General features: G+C 46.3%; 1 protein-coding gene across 2 annotated transcripts; it reads left to right on the top strand.

Annotated features, from left to right (window-relative positions):
* The first annotated feature begins 11,561 nt into the window (after window positions 1-11,561).
* On the top strand, window positions 11,562-27,269 carry LOC115144732 (tripartite motif-containing protein 16-like). 2 transcript variants are annotated; one of them, XM_065002977.1, is made up of 6 exons: window positions 11,565-12,240; window positions 12,672-12,767; window positions 19,234-19,467; window positions 19,552-19,711; window positions 19,825-19,884; window positions 24,236-27,269. In XM_065002977.1, exons 1-6 carry the CDS (start codon window positions 11,644-11,646, stop codon window positions 24,742-24,744), a joined length of 1,656 nt encoding a protein of 551 aa, XP_064859049.1. In that variant the 5' UTR covers window positions 11,565-11,643; the 3' UTR covers window positions 24,745-27,269. The 2 variants fall into 2 exon arrangements, with proteins under 2 accessions (XP_064859050.1, XP_064859049.1); XM_065002978.1 differs by lacking the exon at window positions 19,825-19,884 and having other exon boundaries at window positions 11,562-12,240.
* The last annotated feature ends 425 nt before the right edge of the window (window positions 27,270-27,694 follow it).

The following is a 27,694-nucleotide window of genomic DNA, read 5'->3' on the forward strand; positions in this document are numbered from 1 at the left end:
TCTAGTAATAGTTTTCCTTTGTTATTTATTCCAAGGTGTGTCTTTAACTTGTAAATGGATTGTGTGGAGGTGAGCTAGTGGTGTGGCTGATAGAATAGAATGAAAAGGGAGGATGGGAAATGGGCAGATATATCAGCCCATGCCAACACCAACCCAATGCTTTTACATTTGTGAGGAGTAGTGAAGGAATCCTACTGTTCAGGAGGAAGGAGAGATTATCGGGACGTCCCCATGGAGTGATGATAGAGGGATGTGAAAGAGGAGAGAGGTAATGGTTGTACTCGCCCATGGAGTGATGATAGAGGGATGTGAAAGAGGAGAGGTAATGGTTGTACTCCCCCATGGAGTGATGATAGAGGGATGTGAAAGAGGAGAGAGGTAATGGTTGTACTCCCCCATGATGATAGAGGGATGTGAAAGAGTGATGATAGAGGGATGTAATGGTTGTACTCCCCCATGATGATAGAGGGATGTGAAAGAGGAGAGAGGTAATGGTTGTACTGGACTTATTTATTCTCTCATTACTTACTTATTCTGTTTCAATAACATAATTGTATAACACAAACTAATTACATTCAAGGATTTACTATTGTATTTTTATTATTTATTTATTTAATCTTTATTTAACTAGGCAAATCAGTTAAGAACAAATTCTTATTTTCAATGACGGCCTAGGAACCGTGGGTTAATTGCCTTGTTCAGGGGCAGAACGACAGATTTGTACCTTGTCAGCTCGAGGGTTTGAACTTGCAACCTTCCAGTTCCTAGTCCAACGCTCTAACCACTAGGCTACCCTGCCGCCCCTATTAAAGTAAACTTGTATTAAAATTCACCACATTTACATTTACATTTACAGTCATTTAGCAGACGCTCTTATCCAGAGCGACTTACAAATTGGTGCTTTCACCTTATGACATCCAGTGGAACAGCCACTTTACAATAGTGCATCTAGGTCTTTTAAGGGGAGGGGGGGGGGGGGGTGAGAAGGATTACTTTATCCTATCCTAGGTATTCCTTAAAGAGGTGGGGTTTCAGGTGTCTCCGGAAGGTGGTGATTGACTCCGCTGTCCTGGCGTCGTGAGGGAGTTTGTTCCACCATTGGGGGGCCAGAGCACCACAAAATGTACAGTTCATTCCATAGTTTAACGTGGGAAAATGTCCCTCCCTCCTATAGAGTCATGGAAGTGTTGGATGAGATAGGACCCTGCCTTCACTGGGGGATGTTTGTTGGATCCGTCACAACAGGTTATGAGGACCTCATCCTCAAGCTGCAGTGCGCTCCAGTTTCCAACAGGGGGCAGTAGAACCCTATGGACCTGAAAGGGAAATTGAGGAGTAAAAATCAAAGGTGATTTTACATGGATGTTTCCATAGAGACCTGAGTCATATTCACTAGGCATCAAACTAAAGAAAATTTACTGAAACAGGGAGGGACTAACTTGTCCAATAAAAAAAGTTTGTTTTCATTTTCTTTTTGAAAATGTTTTGTTACAGCCCTAATTAATACGACCCTGGCAGAGTTGCAAAGAAAAAGTCATATCTCAGACTGGCCAATAAAAGGAAAGATTAAGATGGGCAAAAGAACACAGACACTAACAGAGGAACTCTGCCTAGAAGGCCAGCATCCCGGAGTCACCTCTTCACTGTTGACATTGGGACTGGTGTTTTGCGGGTACTATTTAATGAAGCTGCCAGTTGAGGACCATTGAGGCGTCTGTTTCTTAAACTAGACACGCTCATATACTTGTCCTTTTGCTCAGTTGTGCACCGGGGCCTCCCACTCCTCTTTCTATTCTGGTTAGAGACAGTTTGCTCTGTTCTGTGAAGGGAGTAGGACAAGACCTTCAGTTTCTTGACATTTTCTCGCATGGAATAGCCTTCATTTCTCAGATCAAGAATAGACTGACAAGTTTCAGAAGAAAGTTCTTTGTTTCTGGCCATTTTGAGCCTGTAATTGAACTCACAAATGCTGATTCTCCAGACACTCAACTAGTCTAAAGGCCAGTTTTATTGCTTCTTTAATCAGGACACAGTTTTCAGCTGGGCTAACATAATTGCAAAAGGGTTTTCTAATGATCAATTAGCCATTTAAAATGATCAACTTGAATTAGCTAACACAACGTGCCATTGGAACACAGGAGTATTGGTTGCTGATAATGGGCCTCTGTACGCCTATATAGATATTCCATAAAAAATCCTCCATTTCCAGCTACAATAGTCATTTACAACATTAATGATGTCTACACTGTATTTCTGATCAATTTGATGTTATTTTAATGGACAAAAAATATACTTTTCTTTCAAAAACAAGGACATTTCTAAGTGACCCACAACTTTTGAACGGTTGTGTATATTTGACAACTTTTACTTTTTACTTCACTACATTCCTAAATAAAATAATGTACTTTTTACTCCATACATTTTCCCTGACCCCCAAAAGTACTAGTTACATTCTAGAATGTTTAGAAGGACAGGAATATGGTCCAATTCACACACTTATCAAGAGAACATCCTAGGTCATCCTGTCTCTGATCTGGCGGGCTCACTAAACACAAAATCTTTGTTTGTAAATTGTGTCAGAGTGTTGCAGTATGTAAAACAAGAAAAGGGTACAATATGGTTAGCTTAACATAGGTCATTTTACATTTTTGTACATTTACTTTTGATACTTAAGTATATTTATAACCATTTACTTTTAGACTTTTACTCAAGTAGTATTTTACAGGGTAGCTTTCACTTTTACTTGAGTCCATTTCCATTAGGGTATCTATACTTTTACTCAAGTATGACATTTGAGAACTTTTATTCCACCAGCTGACTGCACTGTATTGAACTGAACTGAACTATACTGGACTGTACTGAACTGAACTGAACTATACTGGACTGTACTGAACTGAACTGAACTGAACTATACTGGACTGTACTGGACTGAACTGAACTATACTGTACTATACTAAACTGAACTGAACTATACTGGACTGTACTAGACTATACTGTAATGAACTGAACTATACTGGACTGTACTGAACTGAACTGTACTATACTGTATCAAATCAAATCAAATGTATTTCTATAGCCCTTCGTACATCAGCTGATATCTCAAAGTGCTGTACAGAAACCCAGCCTAAAACCCCAAACAGCAAGCAATGCAGGTGTAGAAGCACGGTGGCTAGGAAAAACTCCCTAGAAAGGCCAAAACCTAGGAAGAAACCTAGAGAGGAACCAGGCTATGTGGGGTGGCCAGTCCTCTTCTGGCTGTGCCGGGTGGAGATTATAACAGAACATGGCCAAGATGTTCAAATGTTCATAAATGACCAGCATGGTCCAATAATAATAAGGCAGAACAGTTGAAACTGGAGCAGCAGCACGGCCAGGTGGACTGGGGACAGCAAGGAGTCATCATGTCAGGTAGTCCTGAGGCATGGTCCTAGGGCTCAGGTCCTCAGAGAGAGAGAAAGAAAGAGAGAATTAGAGAGAGCACACTTAAATTCACACAGGACACCGAATAGGACAGGAGAAGTACTCCAGATATAACAAACTGACCCTAGCCCCCCGACACATAAACTACTGCAGCATAAATACTGGAGGCTGAGACTATACTGAACTGCACTGAACTATACTGGACTGTACTGAACTGAACTGAACTGAACTGAACTGAACGATACTCTACTGTACTGTACTGAACTACTCTACTCTACTGTACTGAACTGATCTATACTCTACTGTACTGAACTACCCTTCTGAACTGAACTATACTGAACAATACTCTGCTGTAATGAACTATACTATACTGTACTGAACTGAACTATACCCTACTGTACTGAACTATACTGTACCGAACAATACTCTACTGTACTGAACTATTCTCTACTGTACTGAACAGAACTATGCTATACTGTACTGAACTATACTATACTGAGCTACTCTACTGTACTGAACTATACTGAAATGAACTTAACTACTCTACTGTACTGAACTGATCTATACTATACTGTATTGAACTATACTGTACAGAACAATACTCTACTGTACTGAACTATTCTCTACTGTACTGAACGGAACTATACTGAACTATACTATACTGCACTGAACTACTCTACTGAACTATGCTGTACTGAAATGAACTTAACAACTCTACTGTACGGAACTGAACTATACTCTACTGTACTGAACTAGACTCGACTGAACTGTACTCTATTGTGCTTAACTATACTATACAGAACTGAACTATTCTCTACTGTACTGAACTAAACTATTCTGTACTGAACTGAACTATACTCTACTGTACTGAACTCTACTCCACTGTATTGAACTGAACTATACTCTACTGTACTGAACTATACTCCACTGTATTGAACTGAACTATACTCTACTGTGCTGAACTGTACTCTACTGTACTGAACTATACCCCACTGTACTGTGCTATACTCTACTGTACTGAATTAAACTATACTCCACTGGACTATACTCTACTGTTCTGAACAATACTATGCTGTACTGAACTGAACTACGCTACTGTGCTGAGCTATACTCTACTGTACTGAACTATACTCTACTGTGCTGAACTATACGTAACTGAACTACTCTACTGTGCTGAACTATACTTAACTACTCTACTGTACTGAACTATACTCTACTGTACTGAACTATACTCTACTGTACTGAACGTAACTTACCTACTCTACTGAACTGAACTATACTCTACTCTACTGTACTGTATTGAACTGAACTATACTCTACTGTACTGTATTGAACTGAACTATACTTGAATGTGCTGAACTATACTATACGATACTACACTGAGCTGAACTATTCTCTACTGTACTGAGCTATACTATTCTGTACTGAACTATACTCCACTGAACTATACTCTACTGTGCTGAACTATACTATAGTTTACTGTACTGAACTATACTCTACTGAACTATACTCCACTGTGCTGAACTGAACTATACTCTGCTGTGCTGAACTATACACTACTGTACTGAGCTGAACTATACTCTGCATTACTGTGCTGAACTGTACTCTACTGAACTATACTCTGCTGTGCTGAACTATACTCTACTGCACTGAACTATACTCAACTGTACTTAACTTAACTACTCTACTGAACTGAACTATACTCTACTGTACTGATCTGAACTTAACTACTCTACTGAACTGAACTGAACTGAACTATACTCTACTGAACTATACTCTACGGTGCTGAACTACACTCTACTGAACTATACTATGCTATACTATACTGAACTGAACTATACTCTACTGTACTGAACTATACTCTACTGAACTATACTCTACTGTGCTGAACTATACTATAGTTTACTGTACTGAACTGAACTATAGTCTACTGTGCTGAACTATACATTACTGTACTGAACTATACTCTACTCTACTGTACTGAACTGAACTATACTCTACTGAACTGAACTATACTCTACTGAACTATACTCTACTGAACTACACTCTACTCTACTGTACTGAACTATACTCTACTGTACTGAACTATACTGTACTGTGCTGAACTATACTCTACTGAACTGAGCTCAACTGAACTAAACTCTACTTTTCTTTCTGTGTCGTTAACTTGTGAAACATAGACATCTATGATTAGTTCAGATTTGGTCCAGATGTTTGTGTTGATCTCCCGCAGCATTGAAAGGTCCCACATGTCCTCCACCGGAACCCAGCATCTCTCCTCCGGAAAGTACCCCTCCCAGTCCACGAGGTACTGAAGGCCCCTTGCCCAACGAATGGAGAACGCCGGAGCCCCCTCTGGACAGAGGGCAGAGGGACCTCCCGCACCTCTGACTCCTGGAGCAGGTATAGCCACCACCGGACTAAGGAGAGACACATGGAACGAGGGGTTAATACAGTAATCGGGGGGAAGCTGTAACCTATAACAAACCTCGTTCACTCTCCTCAGGACTTTAAATGGCTACACAAACCGCGGGCCCAGCTTCCGGCAGGGCAGGCGGAGGGGCAGGTTTCAGGTCGAGAGCCAGACCCGGTCCCCCGGTGCGAACACCGGGGCCTCACTGCAGTGACGGTCTGTGCTGGTTTTCTGGAGCAGCACGGCCCGCTGGAGGTGTACATTGGCGGCTTCCCATGTCTCCTCCGCGTGTCTGAACCAGTCGTCCACCACAGGAGCCTCGGTCTGACTCTGATACCAAGGCGCCAGAACCGGCTGGTACCCCAGTACGCACTGGAAGGGGGAGAGGTTATTGGAGAAGTGGCCGAGCGAGTTCTGAGCCATCTCTACCCAGGGCACGAACGCTGCACACTCCCACGGCTGATCCTGGCAATACGACCGCAGAAACATGCGCACATCCTGGTTCACTCTCTCCACCTGGCCATTACTCTGAGGATGAAACCCCGAAGTAAGGCTGATCGAGACCCCCAGACCCTCGAAGTGAACTGGGGACCTCGATCAGACATTATTTCCGTCTGTAAAAAGGGCCTCTGCAGTCTGTAGGACCGTAGGGAGATGGCAGGACTTAGAGAACCGATCCACAACAACAAGGATTGTGGTGTTTCTCTGTGAGGGGGGGAAGATCGGTAAGAAAATCCAACGACAGGTGCGACCAAGGCCGCTGTGGAACGGGTAAGGGATGTAACTTCCCTCTGGGCAGGTGCCTAGGAGCCTTACACTAGGCACACACCGAGCAGGAGGAAACATAAACCCTCACGTCCTTGGTCAAGGTAGGCCACCAGTACTTCCCAGCCAAACAGTGCACCATCCAACCGATCCCAGGATGACCAGAGAAGGGAAACGTGTGGGCCCAATAGATCCACCGGTCACGGACATTAGACGGAACGTACAGGCGCCCAGCGGGACACTGGAGGGGAGCGGGCTCTACAAGTAACGCCTGCTTAATGTCCGCGTCCAGCTCCTACGCGCCACCAGGCAGGAGGCCGGGAGTATGGGAGTGGGATCCATGGGCCACTCCTCTGTGTCATACAGTCGGGACAGTGCGTCTGCCTTCACGTTCTGGGAACCTGGTCTGTAGAACAGGGAAAAAACAAAATGGGTGAAAAACATGGCCCAGATTGCCTGGTGAGTGTTCAGTCTCCTCGCTGCCCAGATGTACTCCAGATTGCGGTGGTCAGTCCAGATGAGAAAAGGGTGGTTAGCCCCGTCAAGCCAATGTCTCCACTCCTTCAGAACCTTGACAACAGCCAACAGCTCCCAGTCCCTCCCCGTCATTGTTTTGCTCCGCCGTGCTAAGCTTCTTCGAGAAGAAGGCACAGGGGCGGAGCTTTGGTGGTGTACCCAAGCACTGAGAGAGCACGGCTCCTATCCCGGCCTCGTCCACCTCCACTATGAACTCCAAAGAGGGATCTGGATGGGCCAGCACGGGAGCCGAGGTAAACAGAGCCCTGTCCGGGAGCCGAGGTGACCAAAAGCCCTGTCCGCATCAGGTGACCACTGCAAACGTACCGGGCCCCCCTTCAGCAGTGAGGTAATGGGAGCCGCTACCTGAACAAAACCCCCAGATAAACCTGCGATAGTAATTGGCAAACCCTAGGAACCGCTGCACTTCCTTTACCGTGGTGGGAGTCGGCCAATTACGCACGGCTGAAATGCGGTAACACTCCATATCCACCCCTGAGGTGGAGACATATGTTTCCATAGCCTCCGTCTCCGCCTGTCACATGGGATACACATGACTCCTGGGGAGTGCAGCGTCTACCAGGAGATTTATCGCACAATCCCCCGTCGATGGGGTGGTAATTGAGTCGCCTTCCTTTTTGAGAAGGCGAGAGCCAAATCGGCATATTCGGGGGGAATGTGCATGGTGGAGATCTGGTCTGGACTTTCCACCGTAGTGGCACCAACGGAAACCCCTAAACACCTCCCCGAGCACTCTCGCAACCACCCTGTGAGAGCCCTCTGTTGCCATGAAATGGTGGGGTCATTACGAGCTAACCAGGGAAGGCCTAGTACCACGGGAAATGCAAGAGAGTCAATGAGGAAGAGACTGATTCTCTCCTCGTGACCCCCCTGTGTCACCATGCCCAGAGGAGCGGTGGCCTCCCTAATCACTCCTGACCCTAATGGTTGACTATCTAAGGCGTGAACTGGGAAGGGCATAGCCACAGGAACAATGGGGATCCCTAAACTGTGGGCAAATGATCTGTCAATGAAATTCCCAGCCGCGCCTGAATCGACAAGTGCCTTATGCTGGAAATGCGGGGAAAATCCCAGGAAAGGTAAAGAACAAAAACAAGTGAGCAACAGAGGGCTCTGGGTGAGAATGGTGCCTTCTCACCTGGGGTGACGCCAGAGTGCCCTGCCTGCTGCCTCGACCCCCAGAGGAACCAACCCGTATGACTTCTGCGGCCACAGATGGTGCACGAGACAGAACCTCCTCCGATCTCCCTGAGTGTAACAGATGTGAAACGGCTAGCTTAGTTAGCGGTGGTGTGCGCTAAATAGCGTTTCAATCGGTAACGTCACTTGCTCTGAGACCTTGAAGTAGTAGTTCCCCTTGGTCTGCAAGAGCTGCAGCTTTTGTGGAGTGATGGGTAACGATGCTTCATGGGTGACTGTTGTTGATGTGTGCAGAGGGTCCCTGCTTCGTGCCCGGGTATCGGCGAGGGGACGGTCTAAAGTTATACTGTTACATTGATGCTGTTGACCCGGATCACTGGTTGCTGCGGCAAAAGGAGGAGGTCAAAAGGGGGGTGAGTGTAACGGATGTGAAACGGCTAGCTTAGTTAGCGGTGGTGCGCGCTAAATAGCGTTTCAATCGGTGACGTTACTTGCTCTGAGACCTTGAAGTAGTGTTTCCCCTTGTTCTGCAAGGGCCGCGGCTTTTGTGGAGTGATGGGTAACGATGCTTCGTGGGTGACTGTTGTTGATGTGTGCAGAGGGTCCCTGGTTCGTGCCCGGGTATGGGCGAGGGGACGGTCTAAAGTTATACTGTTACATGAGCGCAGCACCTCCCAGCTCCATGGGCATCGGAGCGGTGGTGCTGGGGGATGGAACCCCGATCTGGACGTCCGCGAGTAGCCAGCAGGTTATCCAGCCGAATGGACAGGTCCATCAGCTGGTCGAATGTGAGGGTAGTGTCCCTGCAGGCCAACTCTCGACGGACGTCCTACAGCGATATTGGTTGATCAGGGCCCTGTCCTTCCATCCCGCTCCGGCAGCCAGGGTCCGAAAGTCTAATGCGAACTCCTGTGCGCTCCTCGTCTCCTGCCGCAGGTGGAAAAGACGTTCACCTGCCGCTCTGCCCGTTTCTGGGAAGTCTTCCCAGAAACGACGGGTGAACTCCTCAAAGTGGTCCAGCACCGCATGTCCTTCCACCCACACAGCGTTGGCCCACTCCAGGGCTTTCCCCGAGAGGCATGAGACGACGATGGACACCCTTTCACGGCCCGAAGGAGCCGGGTGGACGGTTGTCAGGTATAACTCCAACTGCAGCAGGAAACCCTGGCAGCGGGCAGCCGTCCCATCGTACTCCCCGAGGAGAGCGAGGCGAATCACACTGGAACCGGGTGCAGGGGGAGCAAGTGGAGGCCCCTGTTCTGCTGGTGGAGGTGCTGAAGGAACTCTCCGTCTCTCCCAGCGGTCCATCGCTTGGACGACGAGGTCCATGGCGGCGCCGAGATGGTGGAGCATCGCTGTGTGTTCCTGGATGCGCTCCTCGACCCCCATACAAGGGGCACCTGCTCCTGCTGACTCCATATTGTTGTGTGGAATTCTGTAAGGGGTGCGTAACCGGTGGCAGGGAAGTCAGATGCAGGAGAGCAGAACTAAGTAATAGCCGAAGCAGTTTAATAGCAAAACCAACGGCATAAAGAGTAACAAGACATGGGTACAAAAGCCGTTGCGCACCAGTCAACATGGTCACACGCACTTACAATAAACAATTCCACACAAAGACATTGGGGGAACAGAGGGTTAAATACACAACACTTAATGAGGGAAATGATAACCAGGTGTGTAGGAAAACAAGACAAAACAAATGGAAAATTAAAAGTGGATCGACGATGTCTAGAAGACCGGTGACGCCGACCGCCGAACACCACCCGAACAAGGAGAGGAACCGACTTCTGTGGAAGTCCCGGGGAAGTCCCACGGTGCCCGGGGAACAGTGGGTTAACCTCTTCAGTCGACCCTCTACTTTTTTGAACATTTTGTTAAAAATCGGGCAACATTTCAGCGCCCTGCTACTCATGCCAGGAATATAGTACGTTCATATGGTTAGAATGTGTGGATAGGAAACCCTCGGACGTTTTTAAAACTGGTTAAATCACGACTGTGGCTATTACATAACGTGCGTTACATCGGAAAGCGCAGGAAAACCTGATCACAGAAAATGGAAATAAATATCCTTGCGCCACTTCCAGCAATTGTTAACAGTGAGCCGAATTAGATAAGACCGAGCATTCAACTCCCACAGCATCCCCATGTTGTCTAGAGTCTTGTGAATTGAATCATCTTTGATTCTTGGTTGAACCGAAAGAGGGGCACGACTTACCTCCGGTCTCCGCCCAGATCATTCCGGAAGAGCTCTCTCCTGAAATTTTTTCCAAGACGACAGCTAATGATTTCTACATCGCCTATGGATGATTTTTATCGCTTATTAACGTTTACTAATACCTAAAGTAGCATTACAAACGTATTTCGAAGTGTTTTGTGAAAGTTTATCGTCTACTTTTTGAATTAAAAAAAATGACGTTACGTTGTGAAATCGCTGTTTTTTTCGTTTATCACACAGTCTACATATAACGATATCTTGGCTTTATATGGCCCGATTTAATCGAAATAAAGACCCAATAGTGTTTATGGGACATCTAGGAGTGCCAACAAAGAAGATGGTGAAAGGTAATGACTGTTTTCTATTTTATTGTGCGGTTTGTGTAACGCCGAAATGCTAATTATTTTGTTTACGTCCCCTGCTGTGCTTTTCTGTTGTAGTGTATTGGTGCATGCTATCAGATAATAGCTTCTCATGCTGTCGCCGAAAAGCATTTTAAAAATCTGACTTGTTGCCTGGATTCACAACGAGTGTAGCTTTAATTTGATACCCTGCATGTGTATTTTAATGAACTTTTGAGTTTTAACTAATACTATTAGCATTTAGCGTAGCGCATTTGCATTTCCAGAGCTCTAGTTGGGACGCAAGCGTCCCAGGTAGAGTCAAGAGGTTTTAACTGACTTGCTCAGAACGACAGATTTTTTAAGTATTACCTCATTCTCAATGATCAGTCAATACATACATGTACAGTATTCATTTCAACTACAGTATATTGTATCAATATCAAGTTCCCCCTCATTACAACCATTTATGAATTATTATAGAAACATATAATCACATGTTATAACAAGTGTATTATAAGGCATTTTAAAGATCATTAAAATAATTATAATATGTTCTTCATAGAAACTGTTACCCTTTAAATACTCTAACAACGCACATTTGTTAGATTTTTTCCATATTAAGGGCCCTAACCTAGGAACTCAACTCTTTGTCTCCTAGACGTTGAGTGCAGTTTGCTCTCCCTCCCTCCAACCCCACCTTTCTGACAGAACCAGGAAGTCCCTCCCCCTCCTAAAAACAATTTTCTGAGAAAACAAACTGATCTGAGTCTCTCTGTCGTCTGTCTCTGTGAGAGTGAACAACCGTCCAAATGGCTCAGCGAGGAGTTCTGCTGGACAAGGACCAGTTCTGTTGTTCTGTCTGTCTGGATGTACTGAAGGAACCAGTCACCATCTCCTGTGGACACAATTACTGTAGAAGCTGTATTGAGGGCTGCTGGGATCGGGAAGTTCTGAAAGGGGTTTATAGCTGTCCGCAGTGCAGAGAGACCTTCACTCCAAGGCCTAATCTGAAGAAAAATAACATGTTGGCAGAGATGGTGGAGAAACTGAAGAGGACAGGACTCCAGGCTGCTCCCCCTCCTGCTCTGTGCTATGCTGGACCTGGAGATGTGGCGTGTGATTTCTGCACTGGGTCCAGAAAGCAGAAAGCCCTCATGTCCTGTCTGGTGTGTCTGGCCTCTTACTGTGAGACTCACCTCCAACCTCACTATGAATCCCCTGCTTTCAAGAAGCACAAGCTGGTCAAAGCCACCGCACAACTACAGGAGAAGATCTGCTTTCATCATGACAAACTGCTGGAGGTTTACTGTCGTACCGATCAGCAGTGTATCTGTATGCTGTGTACAATGGATGAACACAAAGGCCATGATACAGTGTCAGCTTCAGCAGAGAGGACTGAGAAACAGGTAAGACCAGAACAACTTGTTGGTGACTGTCTGATAAACAAAGAATTAAATATACAGTTGGAACTAAGGCAGTTTGAATATGAGGTCATTCAAATGAAATCGATCCACAGCAGAACAAATATGGACACAAACCTTGAGTATATAGATATGTTAACCCAGATTCTCCAAATGTATCACCATGTTCTAATGTCAAACACTATTATCATCCTGAATGCTCTTTTATGAGTTCAAAGTTCAGTTTCATCCTCTTGATACATGTAGGCCCACCATAAAAACGATAATCATTCACATAGCAACATAATATAATATTGTAAAGGGTCTTACTCAATATTTTAGACCTTCCTCTCTATGGGCCCTATGTCACATGACTATACTATTGATCTACTGGACAAATAAACCTTGATTGCTCATTGAAGAGTGATTCTCCTCAGAGGCAGCTGGGGAGGAGTCAGCAGAAGGTCCAGCAGAGATTCCAGGAAAGAGAGAAGGAGCTGAAGAATCTCCAAAAAGCTGTGAAGTCTCTCAAGGTGAGTATTGTTGACCAGAGGAGACACACCATTTCACTTCTCTCCTCCAGTCAGAGAGAGGGAGAGGGGCCCCTTTCCAATTCCACTGACCCCACTGTTGGGAACAGGCTGCCTGGACTGCTTCATGTAACCGACTGGGTTACCTCATCGCATAACCATGAGTAACCATGACAGACTCATGTCCCCTACACATTAAAATGGAGCTGTCTCTCGCTCTCAATTTAATTAAATTCATAGGGCTTTATTGGCATGGGAAATATATGTTTACATTGCCAAAGCAAGTGAAATAGACAATAAACAAAAGTGAAATAAACAATCAGAAATTAACCGTAAACGTTACACTCACAAAATTGTCAAAGGAATAGAGAAATATCAAATGTTGTAATTCAAGTGCAAACAGAATGAGCCGTGCACCAGACCGAGTTCGGGAGGTGAAATGGATATGAATGAGGGAGAGTTAAGTGAGTGAGAAGGTGTGATGAAGAGCTCAAAACCAGAGTTTGGCATCAATGGACATGATAAAGAAGAATCTGGTGCAGTATGAGTTACATTTTTGGAGAAAGTGGATCCATGACTTTTGGCAGATCCATGTGTGGTTTCAGGGTGGGTGGGAAAGGAGTTGGGTGCAGTTGAATCAGTGAAGGTAACCTGTAGTGGACTTTTTATTTTATTTTATTTTTTATATCTGTAGTGGATATTTGTTTGTTTCTTCTGACCAGAGGGAGTGGGCGCTCTGTGTCACGCAACTTGGGTCAAGATCTGTTTCTTGCTTTGCTCTTCGGAACAGGGCACCATTGAAAGGAGTTTCAGGTGCAAAGTTCACAGTGATTTCGACAGAGTTTATAGGAGGGAGATTCCAAGATGTGGGAACTGTGCAGGAAGTCATGGGATAGAGGATTGTGTTGTTTTGGTGGATAACTGTAGGGATGTCCATGTTGCTAGGGATCAGAAGTGTCCGGTGAGAGAGAAGCAGGTTGGGGTGGCTAGAGTCAGAGTAGTGAAGAAGGTGTCGTATGCTGAGGCAGTGAAGAAAGTAGAGGAGGATGGGTCAAGGGTGAGGGATCCTGAGAGGATCCCTGTGAGTAGTAGATCTGTGCAGCACAGAGAGATAGGCCAACGAGTGATATATGCTTCAGTAAGGTTGGCTTCTTAGCGTTCATAGCAATGGTTATCAACTGTACTGCAGAAATGGAACGTAAATCACAGAATATTGATGCTGTGGTGGCAGCTGCAGAGAAGTATTTGGTCATATGAGATTTGACTTCAGAAGAGTTCCAGGGTGTGTTGAGTGGTGGTGTCCCGTCCTCCCAGTCCGTTGGAATGGTGCAGGAGCAGATCGGGTCAAAGTAGTGGAATGGGGTAGTGGGTTTTTAATGAGTGTAGGGTTAGTTGGAAGCGTGTTTTTAGTATTATCAGAATGTACCCTTTTACCATTTTGTATCACAAAGTAAAAATATATTCCAGTTGGGGGCGGTAAATGCAACATATTTAGAAGCCAACCGCCGTTAGTTAAACTCCAAAGAAGAAGAAACGTTATATTAAGGGGAATACCTAGTCAATTGTACAACTGAATGCATCTTATGCATTTAACCCAACCCCTCAAAATCAGAGAGGTGCAGAGGGCTGCCTTAATCCACATCCACTTCTTTGGCAACCGGGAAACAGTGGGTTAACTGTCTTGTTTAGGAGCAGAACGACAGGTTTTTAACTTGTCAGCTCGGGTATTCGATCCAGCAATGTTTCGGTTACTGGCCCAACGCTCTAACCACTCGGCTATGGCTAGTGTTGTAAAGATGGCAATTCAATTCAAGGGGCTTTATTGGCATGGGCAAAATATATTAACATTGCCAAAGCAAGTCAAGTAGATCATAAACTAAAGTGAGGAGTTGGTTCTGTGTGGGTGCTGTGAGTCGTGAGGCAGGCTACTATACTTATTCCTTACTTTTGGTTCTTGCGTATTTTCATTGTTTTTTCCATGGTGGAGGGTTTGTTTGTTGGTTTCCACTGTTTATTTGTTGGAGTTGAGTAGGGGTAGTTTATTTGGGCAGCGTGATGGCCATCATGTTGTCAGTCGAATGGGGAAGAAACACTGTCGCTTCCGAATGGCTTTCGGTACGTTCTGGAGAATGGCTTTCGGTACGTTCTGGAGAATGGCTTTCGGTACGTTCTGGAGAATGGCTTTCGGTACGTTCTGGAGAATGGCTTTCGGTACGTTCTGGAGAATGGCTTTCGGTACGTTCTGGAGAATGGCTTTCGGTACGTTCTGGAGAATGGTGTGGAGTACGTTTTTGCTCATGGTCGGCGAACAGGTGGGAGAGGAACATATAAACTCTGCATCCAGAATGAACAAGGCGGTGGTTGTGGTAATGAAAAGTCTTGTATCCTGACTGGTTGCCAGTGGGGTGTAATTGTTCTGATTACGCCTATTTCGACCCCGTCAACAAGAGTAGTGGTGGCTAATCTGCCTCAGTTTATTATGTAGAAACAGATCAACATGGAGTTGGTTTGTTTTTTTGTAAATTTGCAATTGGTTTTTGTGTGCTCTGGCTAGGTGCCAAGCCTTTTGCATTGTGGTACACCAGAAGTACATTAGTTTCCAATGGAACCCTGCGTTTTCCTTGCAGCGTTGCTTTGCAGAGGCAGTTGCAGTGCGTTCTGTGTGGTGTACACGTTGGATTTATCGAACGTATGCGTCAGACTGTATGTGTAGACAGAAAGGGTAGCAGAAGGTGAATGTTGAACTTCTGTTGCATATATATCCAGATGATGCTGCATACTATTTTGAGGAAGACACTATTGGTGTTATCAAGGCATTCAAGGTTAATCAGGGGAGTGGTGGTAACAGGGTTTGCTATCACAGATAGCTTATGGTGTTTTGAGGGGACATGGGGCATAATGCTAGTGCAGGGAAGCGCGACCAGCCGGCAGTGGGGACTAGGACTCAGGGGGCTAGGACTCCAGGGACTAGGACTCCAGGGGGCTAGGACTCCAGGGGGCTAGGACTCAGGGGGCAGAGCTCTGCTGAATTTTGACTTGTTCTATTGTCCAGCCTACTAGGACTCAAGTGGCAGAGCTCTGCTCGTCTGGATTGTATCTATACATTCTAGAATCAGCAGTAGGCTATTGAGGGCCTCCATTCTCCCAGTTGGGTTCAGACCATCATAGTGCCATGGCTCATTTCTATGTTTCACCAGGGTCCAGACAGGCGTCCTGTTGGAAATGACATGTAAAGGTCTTGCGAGATACTACTTTTTGCTCAAGCTTCCAATGCTTTTGGGAGAGGTGGGGACAGCAGAAGGGGGAGTTTGAGTCTCTGCCAACGGTGGGATGTAGGGAAAACTCAGATTCAGGTTTTCTGTCAGCAGTATACAGATTTTTCCTCTTCAGAAGCCAGGAGAGTACTGGGGGAGCTTGAGAGGTTCATAAGTGTGGTGGAGGCTGAGCTGGTAGGGCAAGGTAGGGTGGTGCTGTTAGATCAGCTATCTGAACTACTCAGGGACCATGCTGCTAGATCAACTATCTGAACTACTCAGGGACCGTGCTGCTAGATCAACTATCTGAACTACTCAGGGACCGTGCTGCTAGATCAACTATCTGAACTACTCAGGGACCGTGCTGCTAGATCAACTATCTGAACTACTCAGGGGGAGATCAACTATCTGAACTACTCAGGGACCTGCTAGATCAACTATCTGAACTACTCTGGGACCGTGCTGCTAGATCAACTATCTGAACTACTCAGGGGGAATCTATATGTCAGGGACCTGCTGCTAGATCAACTATCTGAACTATTCTGGGACCGTGCTGCTAGATAATCTATCTAAACTACTCAGGGACTGTGCTGCTAGATAATCTATATGAACTACTCAGGGACCGTGCTGCTAGATAATCTATCTGAACTACTCAGGGACCGTGCTGCTAGATCAACTATCTGAACTACTCAGGGACCGTGCTGCTAGATCAACTATCTGAACTATTCTGGGACCGTGCTGCTAGATAATCTATCTGAACTACTCAGGGACCGTGCTGCTAGATAATCTATCTGAACTACTCAGGGACCGTGCTGCTAGATAATCTATCTGAACTACTCAGGGACCGTGCTGCTAGATCAACTATATGAACTACTCAGGGACCGTGCTGCTAGATAATCTACCTAAACTACTCAGGGACCGTGCTGCTAGATAATCTATATGAACTACTCAGGGACCGTGCTGCTAGATAATCTATATGAATGACCTAGGGACCGTGCTGCTAGATCAACTATCTGAACTATTCTGGGACCGTGCTGCTAGATAATCTATCTGAACTACTCAGGGACCGTGCTGCTAGATAATCTATCTGAACTACTCAGGGACCGTGCTGCTAGATAATCTATCTGAACTACTCAGGGACCGTGCTGCTAGATCAACTATATGAACTACTCAGGGACCGTGCTGCTAGATAATCTACCTAAACTACTCAGGGACCGTGCTGCTAGATAATCTATATGAACTACTCAGGGACCGTGCTGCTAGATAATCTATATGAATGACCTAGGGACCGTGCTGCTAGATAATCTATATGAATGACCTAGGGACCTAGGGGCTTTCTTTTTACATGAAATATAAAGGAAAACTTGTAAGAACTAGAAGGTCTGACTGTGGATTTTTATAAAATGTTCTGGGTAATTATTGGAAATAACTTGTTTTGCGTGTTGCGTGAGTGCGTCGGGTGGGGGAGCTACTACTAAGCTGAAGACGGGAGGCTTTGACTCGACTTAAAGATCTGGAAGCCTGTGGCATTGCACTGTGTGGACTATAAGGTCTTTGCCAAGGTCCTCGCTAACAGGCTCAAGTCGTACCTGGCCTCTATTGTACACAAGGACCAAACATACTGTGTACCAGGACACTCAATCACAGACAATCTGTTCATAATAAGGATAAATCCATTGATAGGGTGGACTATGAATATCTGTTCAATGTGTTGTTTTGGTTGTGGGGAGAATTGTGTGGCTGCGTTCAAATGTTGTATTCTGGTGCTTCATGTATGGTCAAGGTGGGGGGAGGGCTCAGTCGGCCAGTCTGGGTAGGGAGGGGCATTCACCAGGGATGCCCTCTGTCGGGGCAGCTATACAATCTTGTTGTTGAGTCCTTTCTGGACCTGCTACACAGGAGGCTACAGAGAGTGTGGAAGCCAGGCACAGGGTTGGGGACAGGCATAGCATTGTCAGCATACCCTGATGATGTCTGTGTTGGTTAGGAATGAGCAGGAGCTACGGGCCCTGAATAGTTTGAGGGTGTACGAGGGGGCGTCTTCTGCTTAGGTAAACTGGGGCAAGAGTGAGACTCTGTTATGTGGGGCATGGAGGGACAGGGCACCTCCGCAGCTTCCAGGGGGGTGGCAGTGGGGCTGTGAGTGACTCAAGATGCTTGGGGTGTATCTGGGCTCAGAGGGGTGGGTTAGGAAGAACTGGGAAGGAGTGTCACAAGCGGTGGTGTTGAGGCTGACGAAGTGGAGGTGGCTCCCCTCCCAAGTGTCATACAGAGGGAGGGTGCTGATCATCAACAACTTGGCAGCATCCTCCCCATGGCAGAAACTGTCCATTCTCAACCCCCCCGGTGGTCTGCTTGTGGACCTGGAGTGAAATAATTTATGCTGAGGGCGGCGGTGCTGTACCTGTCTGTCCAGGAGGGGGGACAAGGCCTTTTGGACCTGGAGAGCAGGGTGGCAGCGTTCTGACTCAAAGCAGCTCAGAGGCTACTGTACCGTATGGAGGTGGGCTGGAGGGAACCAGCATGTGCTCTGTTGAGGAGGGCTGGCGGTTTGGGGCTGGATCAGCAGCTCTTCATCATGAAGAGGACTCAATAGAGCAGGGGTCACTAATTTCTATGCTGCAGTACTGAGGGCCTGGCAGCTGATGAGGCCCAAACGAGAGGGAGTTGTGTTGCCTGGGCCGTGGGTGAGGCCTATCTTCCACAACCCACTGATCCTGTTGAGGTCCGCTCATTCAGCCACTCTGATAGTGACCTTAAATGGCAGCAGGCATCAAGAGACTAGCAGACCTGTGGCTGCCAGGGGGTGGAACCCCCCCCAAGAGTTGGCAAAGCAGGCAGGACTAATGTCTCTTAGGCTGCTGCAAGTGACAGCAGAGACTGGGGACTGGCAGGAGAGTCCAAAGGACTTTTAACACTTTGAGCCTGGGGGAGGTTTCAGAGGTGGGGGTAAGGTGCTGTACACCTTCAGTGTCAAGGTTAGACACATCAGGAGCTTAGAGGGAGTGAAGGGGCATCAGTGAAAGGGTTTGTGGGGGCATGGCAGGGCATTGGGTACTGTATAATCTGATTGTCTGGCGGTTCTGGTGGCACGTAAAGTGTTTTTAGGAGGGGTGGTGTTAGTGTAATGAGGTTGGCTCATTAAAGTAAGGCAAGTCCGTTTCACGCTCTCTATCCCTCTTTTTCTCATTCTGCCTCCCTCTCCCTATTAACAGATCTCTGCACAGGCAGCAGTGAAGGACAGTGATCAGATCTTTACTGAGCTGATCCGCTCCATTGAGAGAAGGCGCTCTGAGGTGAAGGAGCTGATCAGAGCCCAAGAGAAGGCTCAAGTGAGTCAAGCTGAAGGACTCCTGGAGCAACTGAAGCAGGAGATAGCTGAGCTGAGGAAGAGAACTACTGAGCTGGAGCAGCTCTCACACACAGAGGATCACATCCATTTTTTCCAGGTAACTAAACTGCCTGTGATATGACATTAAGATTAAATTTGACACTCAATAATTTGGTTCTGTTCTCTCTCTCTCTCTCTCCAGAGTTATCAGTCTCTCTCCAGTATCAGTGTATCTTCAGACTCACACAGCATCGTTGTCCGTCCTCTTCAGAACTTTAGAGATGTCAGTAAGACTGTGTCTGAACTAAGAGAGAAACTAGAAGACTTCCTTAAAGGAGAATGGACCAAGATCTCCACTACAGGTGTGTTGAAAATAATAAGAACATCAACATTAGACCATTGAAAGTTCCCTACTAGTCAATATGGTCTGATGATAACAATCACTCTCTCTGTCAATGTGTTTGTGTGTCTGTAGTAAATATAGTGGATGTTTTACTGCCTCCAGAGCCCAAGACCAAAGAACCGTTGTTACAATGTGAGTCTCTTTACTGTGAAGTAACTAACAGTCTCTTTTTACTGACACTCCTATCAATCCCTCTAGAAATATATAGCAATAGTAGATCTAATCAAAGACTGGGTATCCATCTGACTCCTCATATGTCTCTGATTTGATCTCTGGTGTGCTCTAATCAAAGACAGGGTAGATACAGTATCTGACTTACATTTACATTTACATTTAAGTCATTTAGCAGACGCTCTTATCCAGAGCGACTTACAAAGTGGTGCGTTCACCTTATGACATCCAGTGGAACTGCCACTTTACAATAGTGCATCTAAATCTTTTAAGGGGGGGGGTTGAGAAGGATTACTTTATCCTATCCTAGGTATTCCTTAAAGAGGTGGGGTTTCAGGTGTCTCCGGAAGGTGGTGATTGACTCCGCTGTCCTGGCGTCGTGAGGGAGTTTGTTCCACCATTGGGGGGCCAGAGCAGTGAACAGTTTTGACTGGGCTGAGCGGGAACTGTACTTCCTCAGTGGTAGGGAGGCGAGCAGGCCAGAGGTGGATGAACGCAGTGCCCTTGTTTGGGTGTAGGGCCTGATCAGAGCCTGGAGGTACTGAGGTGCCGTTCCCCTCACAGCTCCGTAGGCAAGCACCATGGTCTTGTAGCGGATGCGAGCTTCAACTGGAAGCCAGTGGAGAGAGCGGAGGAGCGGGGTGACGTGAGAGAACTTGGGAAGGTTGAACACCAGACGGGCTGCGGCGTTCTGGATGAGCTGTAGGGGTTTAATGGCACAGGCAGGGAACCCAGCCAACAGCGAGTTGCAGTAATCCAGACGGGAGATGACAAGTGCCTGGATTAGGACCTGCGCCGCTTCCTGTGTGAGGCAGGGTCGTACTCTGCGGATGTTGTAGAGCATGAACCTACAGGAACGGGCCACCGCCTTGATGTTATTTGAGAACGACAGGGTGTTGTCCAGGATCACGCCAAGGTTCTTAGCGCTCTGGGAGGAGGACACAATGGAGTTGTCAACCGTGATGGCGAGATCATGGAACGGGCAGTCCTTCCCCGGGAGGAAGAGCAGCTCCGTCTTGCCGAGGTTCAGCTTGAGGTGATGATCCGTCATCCACACTGATATGTCTGCCAGACATGCAGAGATGCGATTCGCCACCTGGTCGTCAGAAGGGGGAAAGGAGAAGATTAATTGTGTGTCGTCTGCATAGCAATGATAGGAGAGACCATGTGAGGTTATGACAGAGCCAAGTGACTTGGTGTATAGCGAGAATAGGAGAGGGCCTAGAACAGAGCCCTGGGGGACACCAGTGGTGAGAGCACGTGGTGAGGAGACAGATTCTCGCCACGCCACCTGGTAGGAGCGACCTGTCAGGTAGGACGCAATCCAAGCGTGGGCCGCGCCGGAGATGCCCAACTCGGAGAGGGTGGAGAGGAGGATCTGATGGTTCACAGTATCGATGGCAGCCGATAGGTGTAGAAGGATGAGAGCAGAGGAGAGAGATTTAGGTTTAGCAGTGCGGAGCGCCTCCGTGATACAGAGAAGAGCAGTCTCAGTTGAATGACTAGTCTTGAAACCTGACTGATTTGGATCAAGAAGGTCATTCTGAGAGAGATAGCGGGAGAGCTGGCCAAGGACGGCACGTTCAAGAGTTTTGGAGAGAAAAGAAAGAAGGGATACTGGTCTGTAGTTGTTGACATCGGAGGGATCGAGTGTAGGTTTTTTCAGAAGGGGTGCAACTCTCGCTCTCTTGAAGACGGAAGGGACGTAGCCAGCGGTCAGGGATGAGTTGATGAGCGAGGTGAGGTAAGGGAGAAGGTCTCCGGAAATGGTCTGGAGAAGAGAGGAGGGGATAGGGTCAAGCGGGCAGGTTGTTGGGCGGCCGGCCGTCACAAGACGCGAGATTTCATCTGGAGAGAGAGGGGAGAAAGAGGTCAGAGCACAGGGTAGGGCAGTGTGAGCAGAACCAGCGGTGTCGTTTGACTTAGCAAACGAGGATCGGATGTCGTCGACCTTCTTTTCAAAATGGTTGACGAAGTCATCTGCAGAGAGGAGGAGGGGGAGGGGGAGGAGGATTCAGGAGGGAGGAGAAGGTGGCAAAGAGCTTCCTAGGGTTAGAGGCAGATGCTTGGAATTTAGAGTGGTAGAAAGTGACTTTAGCAACTTTAGCAGCAGAGACAGAAGAGGAAAATGTAGAGAGGAGGGAGTGAAAGGATGCCAGGTCCGCAGGGAGGCGAGTTTTCCTCCATTTCCGCTCAGCTGCCCGGAGCCCTGTTCTGTGAGCTCGCAATGAGTCTTCGAGCCACGGAGCGGGAGGGGAGGACCGAGCCGGCCTGGAGGATAGGGGACATAGAGAGTCAAAGGATGCAGAAAGGGAGGAGAGGAGGGTTGAGGAGGCAGAATCAGGAGATAGGTTGGAGAAGGTTTGAGCAGAGGGAAGAGATGATAGGATGGAAGAGGAGAGAGTAGCGGGGGAGAGAGAGCGAAGGTTGGGACGGCGCGATACCATCCGAGTAGGGGCAGTGTGGGAAGTGTTGGATGAGAGCGAGAGGGAGAAGGATACAAGGTAGTGGTCGGAGACTTGGAGGGAGTTGCAATGAGGTTAGTGGAAGAACAGCATCTAGTAAAGATGAGGTTGAGCGTATTGCCTGCCTTGTGAGTAGGGGGGGAAGGTGAGAGGGTGAGGTCAAAAGAGGAGAGGAGTGGAAAGAAGGAGGCAGAGAGGAATGAGTCAAAGGTAGACGTGGGGAGGTTAAAGTCGCCCAGAACTGTGAGAGGTGAGCCGTCCTCAGGAAAGGAGCTTATCAAGGCATCAAGCTCATTGATGAACTCTCCGAGGGAACCTGGAGGGCGATAAATGATAAGGATGTTAAGCTTGAAAGGGCTGGTAACTGTGACAGCATGGAATTCAAAGGAGGCGATAGACAGATGGGTAAGGGAGAAAGAGAGAATGACCACTTGGGAGAGATGAGGATCCCGGTGCCACCACCCCGCTGACCAGAAGCTCTCGGGGTGTGCGAGAACACGTGGGCGGACGAAAGAGAGCAGTAGGAGTAGCAGTGTTATCTGTGGTGATCCATGTTTCCGTCAGTGCCAAGAAGTCGAGGGACTGGAGGGAGGCAGAGGCTGAGATGAACTCTGCCTTGTTGGCCGCAGATCGGCAGTTCCAGAGGCTACCGGAGACCTGGAACTCCACGTGGGTCGTGCGCGCTGGGACCACCAGATTAGGGTGGCCGCGGCCACGCGGTGTGGAGCGTTTGTATGGTCTGTGCAGAGAGGAGAGAACAGGGATAGACAGACACATAGTTGACAGGCTACAGAAGAGGCTACGCTAATGCAAAGGAGATTGGAATGACAAGTGGACTACACGTCTCGAATGTTCAGAAAGTTAAGCTTACGTAGCAAGAATCTTATTGACTAAAATGATTCAAATGATACAGTACTGCTGAAGTAGGCTAGCTGGCAGTGGCTGCGTTGTTGACTTTGTAGGCTAGCTGGCAGTGGCTGCGTTGTTGACACTACACTAATCAAGTTGTTCCGTTGGGTGTGATAGTTTCGACAGTGCTGCTATTCGGGGGCTAGCTGGCTAGCTAGCAGTGTTGATTACGTTACGTTGCGTTAAAAGAACGACAATAGCTGGCTAGCTAACCTAGAAAATCGCTCTAGACTACACAATTATCTTTGATACAAAGACGGCTATGTAGCTAGCTATGTAGCTAGCTACGATCAAACAAATCAAACCGTTGTACTGTAATGAAATGAAATGAAAATGTGATTCTACCTGTGGAGCGAAGCGGAATGCGACCGGGTTGTTGAGTGAGGAAGTTCAATTCGGTGGACGTTGGCTAGCTGTTGGCTAGCTAGCAGTGTCTCCTACGTTAAGGACGACAAATAGCTGGCTAGCTAACCTCGGTAAATTAAGATAATCACTCTAAGACTACACACTCTAAACTACACAATTATCTTGGATACGAAGACAGCAAAGACAACTATGTAGCTAGCTAACACTACACTAATCAGGTCATTCAGTTGAGTGTAATAGTTTTTAGTGCTGCTATTCGATAGACGGTGGACGTTAGCTAGCTGGCTAGCTGGCTAGCTGCTGGGCAGATAGCAGTGTAGACTGCGTTAGGACGACGAAATACGATAATTACGCAATTATCTTTGATACAAAGACGGCTATGTAGCTAGCTAAGAAGAAATTGCTAAGATTAGACAAATCAAACTGTTGTACTATAGTGAAATGTAATGAAATGTAATGAAAAGTTATACAACCTGCGGCCGAAGTGCGAATGCGACCGCTCGCTCCAACCCGGAAGACTTAACTTATTGTTCTAACTCCCCTCATTGATCTCTGCTCTGCTCTTCTCCCAGATTCCTGTCAGCTCACACTGGATCCAAACACAGCAGGAACACGCCTCTCTCTGTCTGAAGGGAACAAAAAGGTGACCTCTGCACGCCAAGTCCAACCATATCCTGGTCATCCAGACAGATTCACTAACTACTACCAGGTTCTGTGTAGAGAGGGTCTGTCTGGACGCTGTTACTGGGAGGTGAAGTGGAGTGGTAATGTTATTACAGCAGTCTCATATAAAGACATCAGCAGAACAAAGACAAATAATATATTTGGAGACAATAACAAGTCCTGGGGTTTACAGTGCTATAGAGGTGGTTATTGTTTCAGACACAATAATGTTGAGACTAAAATATCAGGCCCTCAGTCCTCCAGAGTAGGAGTGTACCTGGATCACAAGGCAGGTACTCTGTCCTTCTACAGTGTCTCTGACACAATGACCCTCCTCCACAGAGTCCAGACCACATTCACTCAGCCTCTCTATCCTGGGTTTTGTCTCTGTGGAACTGCTGAGCTGGTTAAACTGTAGTAGGGTCCACATAGATACTAGTCATGCTGGTGTAGTCTATAGCTGAGCTGGTTGAACTGTAGTAGGGTCCACATAGATACTAGTCATGTTGGTGTCGTTTATAGCTGAGCTGGTTAAACTGTAGTAGGGTCCACATAGATACTAGTCATGTTGGTGTCGTCTATAGCTGAGCTGGTTAAACTGTAGTAGGGTCCACATAGATACTAGTCATGCAGGTGGTGATGGTCCCCAGATATAATGGTCTGTTTTTCTGTACAATAATTTGTCTGACTGTAGAGTTGAATTAAAATGTAATGTACTTATTTTTATGAAATAGAATGCTTTAATCTTGTACATTTCCATGAATCGTGAGGTCTATTAGTTGGCATTCAGAACCATTGATATGTTTTCAGATTTTTAACTTGTCAGCTCGGGGATTCGATCTTGCAATCTTTCATTTAATGGCCCAAGACTCTAACCACATGCCGCACCATTCTCTGTCTCTATGTAATTCTTCTCAGTGGCATTGAACAGGTAGTAACACTAACTAACTAAACTATATTGGACAGACACAGATTAATCCTCGTCCTGGGCTAAAAAGTATGTTCAATGTAGATGTCAAATTTAGGGATGGTTTCATGGACATCTTTCATCCTCCCATACTGCTTTGTCAAGCAACATTAAACCTGTCCAGCAGGTGGTGCTATTGACGAAACAATAAACCAGCAGATATCTTAACTTGCCTCAGTATATCAGTAATGTTCAGAATAGTACTTTAATATCATTGGAGATTGATGGTCTTTTTAATCCACTATCCAGAGTCAGGAACAGATGAAGTAAGGTCTGCTACTGTTTAGTGATTAAATATGATTTATGGTGATAGGAAATAAAAAAATACAACACTAAACTACAACTAGTAATAGTTTTCCTTTCTTATTTATTCCAAGGTGTGTCTATAACTTCTAAATTGATTATGTGGAGGTGAGCTAGTGGTGTCACTGATAGAATAGAATGAAAAGGGAGGATGGGAGGAAGAGGGGAGGAGGGAATGGCTGTTAAAGAAACCAGATGAGGTTGAGAAAGATGTTCAGGGGAATTACTATCTCTGTTCTAAATGGTTCCCTATTCCCTACATAGTGCACTATTGTGCTTCTGACCAGGTCTAAAGTAGTGTTCTACGTAGGGAATAGGGTGTAGATGTATTATAATATAATGCTTTAATGTTTGGCACAATAAAATCTTAGATCTCCACCCACCCACTTCATGTCTGTCATCTCCCAGTTCTGTTAAGACATCCTCTCATTGAACTGGGCCTCATTCGTGGCAGAGATCTTTGTGGGCTATACTCAGCCTTGTCTCAGGATGGTAAGTTGGTGGTTGAAGATATCCCTCTAGTGGTGTCGGGGCTGTGCTTTGGCAAAGTGGGTGGGGTTATATCCTTCCTGTTTGGCCCTGTCCGGGGGTGTCCTCGGATGGGGCCACAGTGTCTCCTGACCCCTCCTGTCTCAGCCTCCAGTATTTATGCTGCAGTAGTTTATGTGTAGGGGGGGCTAGGGTCAGTTTGTTATATCTGGAGTACTTCTCCTGTCCTATTCGGTGTCCTGTGTGAATTTAAGTGTGCTCTCTCTAATTCTCTCTTTCTCTCTTTCTTTCTCTCTCTCGGAGGACCTGAGCCCTAGGACCATGCCTCAGGACTACCTGACATGATGACTCCTTGCTGTCCCCAGTCCACCTGGCCGTGCTGCTGCTCCAGTTTCAACTGTTCTGCCTTATTATTATTGGACCATGCTGGTCATTTATGAACATTTGAACATCTTGGCCATGTTCTGTTATAATCTCCACCCGGCACAGCCAGAAGAGGACTGGCCACCCCACATAGCCTGGTTCCTCTCTAGGTTTCTTCCTAGGTTTTGGCCTTTCTAGGGAGTTTTTCCTAGCCACCGTGCTTCTACACCTGCATTGCTTGCTGTTTGGGGTTTTAGGCTGGGTTTCTGTACAGCACTTTGAGATATCAGCTGATGTACGAAAGGCTATATTAATAAATTTGATTTGATTCTAAATGGTCACTTTGTATTGATAGTCCATACTGGACTTTACTGTGGTTCTACATACAGTATCTGTATTGATAGTCCATACTGGGCTTTACTATGGTTCTACATGCAGTATCTGTATTGATAGTCCATACTGGGCTTTACTATGGTTCTACATTCAGTATCTGTATTGATATTCCATACTGGGCTTTACTATGGTTCTGCATACAGTACCTGCATTGATGAGGGCCTCATTGTCCGGCTGCACAAAGAAAGCCAGGGACTGCAGTGTGCTCCAGTCTCCAACTGGGGGCAATAAAACCATATGGGCCTGAAAGGGAAAGTGAGGAGTAAAAATCAAATGTGAATTTACATTGTTGTTTTCATATTCACTCGGCACCAAACTGAAGAAAATGAACTGAAACAGGGAGGGACTAACTGTGTTTTCGTTTTCTGTTGCTAAATGTTTTGCTATGGTGTTCACTAACGAATACTACCCTGGATTAAAATACAATTTGAAATCCTACAAATACTTTGTGCATTTCCTTTAGTCCTCCAGGTGGGCGGGGTTTGTTTATACTTTTAGGACTTTTCTATTGGTTCCATTACAACAAACTCAAATAATCACTGCGTATTAAGTATTCAACATTATTTTAAATAGTATTTGAACGCAGGTCTGTTTCTGTTACGCCCCTGAAAACAGGGGAGAAATAATCACGAGAGTGATACGGTGTTGTTTTCTCAAATCAACTTTTAGTGCAATGAGAAAAGACCGTGAATTCCCCAGGAATATGGGTGGAGACCAGAGCAATCGATCTCAGGCTCATAGATTAAGAGTATTTCATAGATCACAGATTAACACTTTTAGGCACCCCAAAATAAAGTAATCAATATAACGTTTACACATTACTCTCACAATTCGTACCCTTTGTACGCTTGAC

The sequence above is a fragment of the Oncorhynchus nerka genome, linkage group LG17 (genome assembly GCF_034236695.1).
Source record: "Oncorhynchus nerka isolate Pitt River linkage group LG17, Oner_Uvic_2.0, whole genome shotgun sequence".
NCBI lineage: Eukaryota > Metazoa > Chordata > Actinopteri > Salmoniformes > Salmonidae > Oncorhynchus > Oncorhynchus nerka.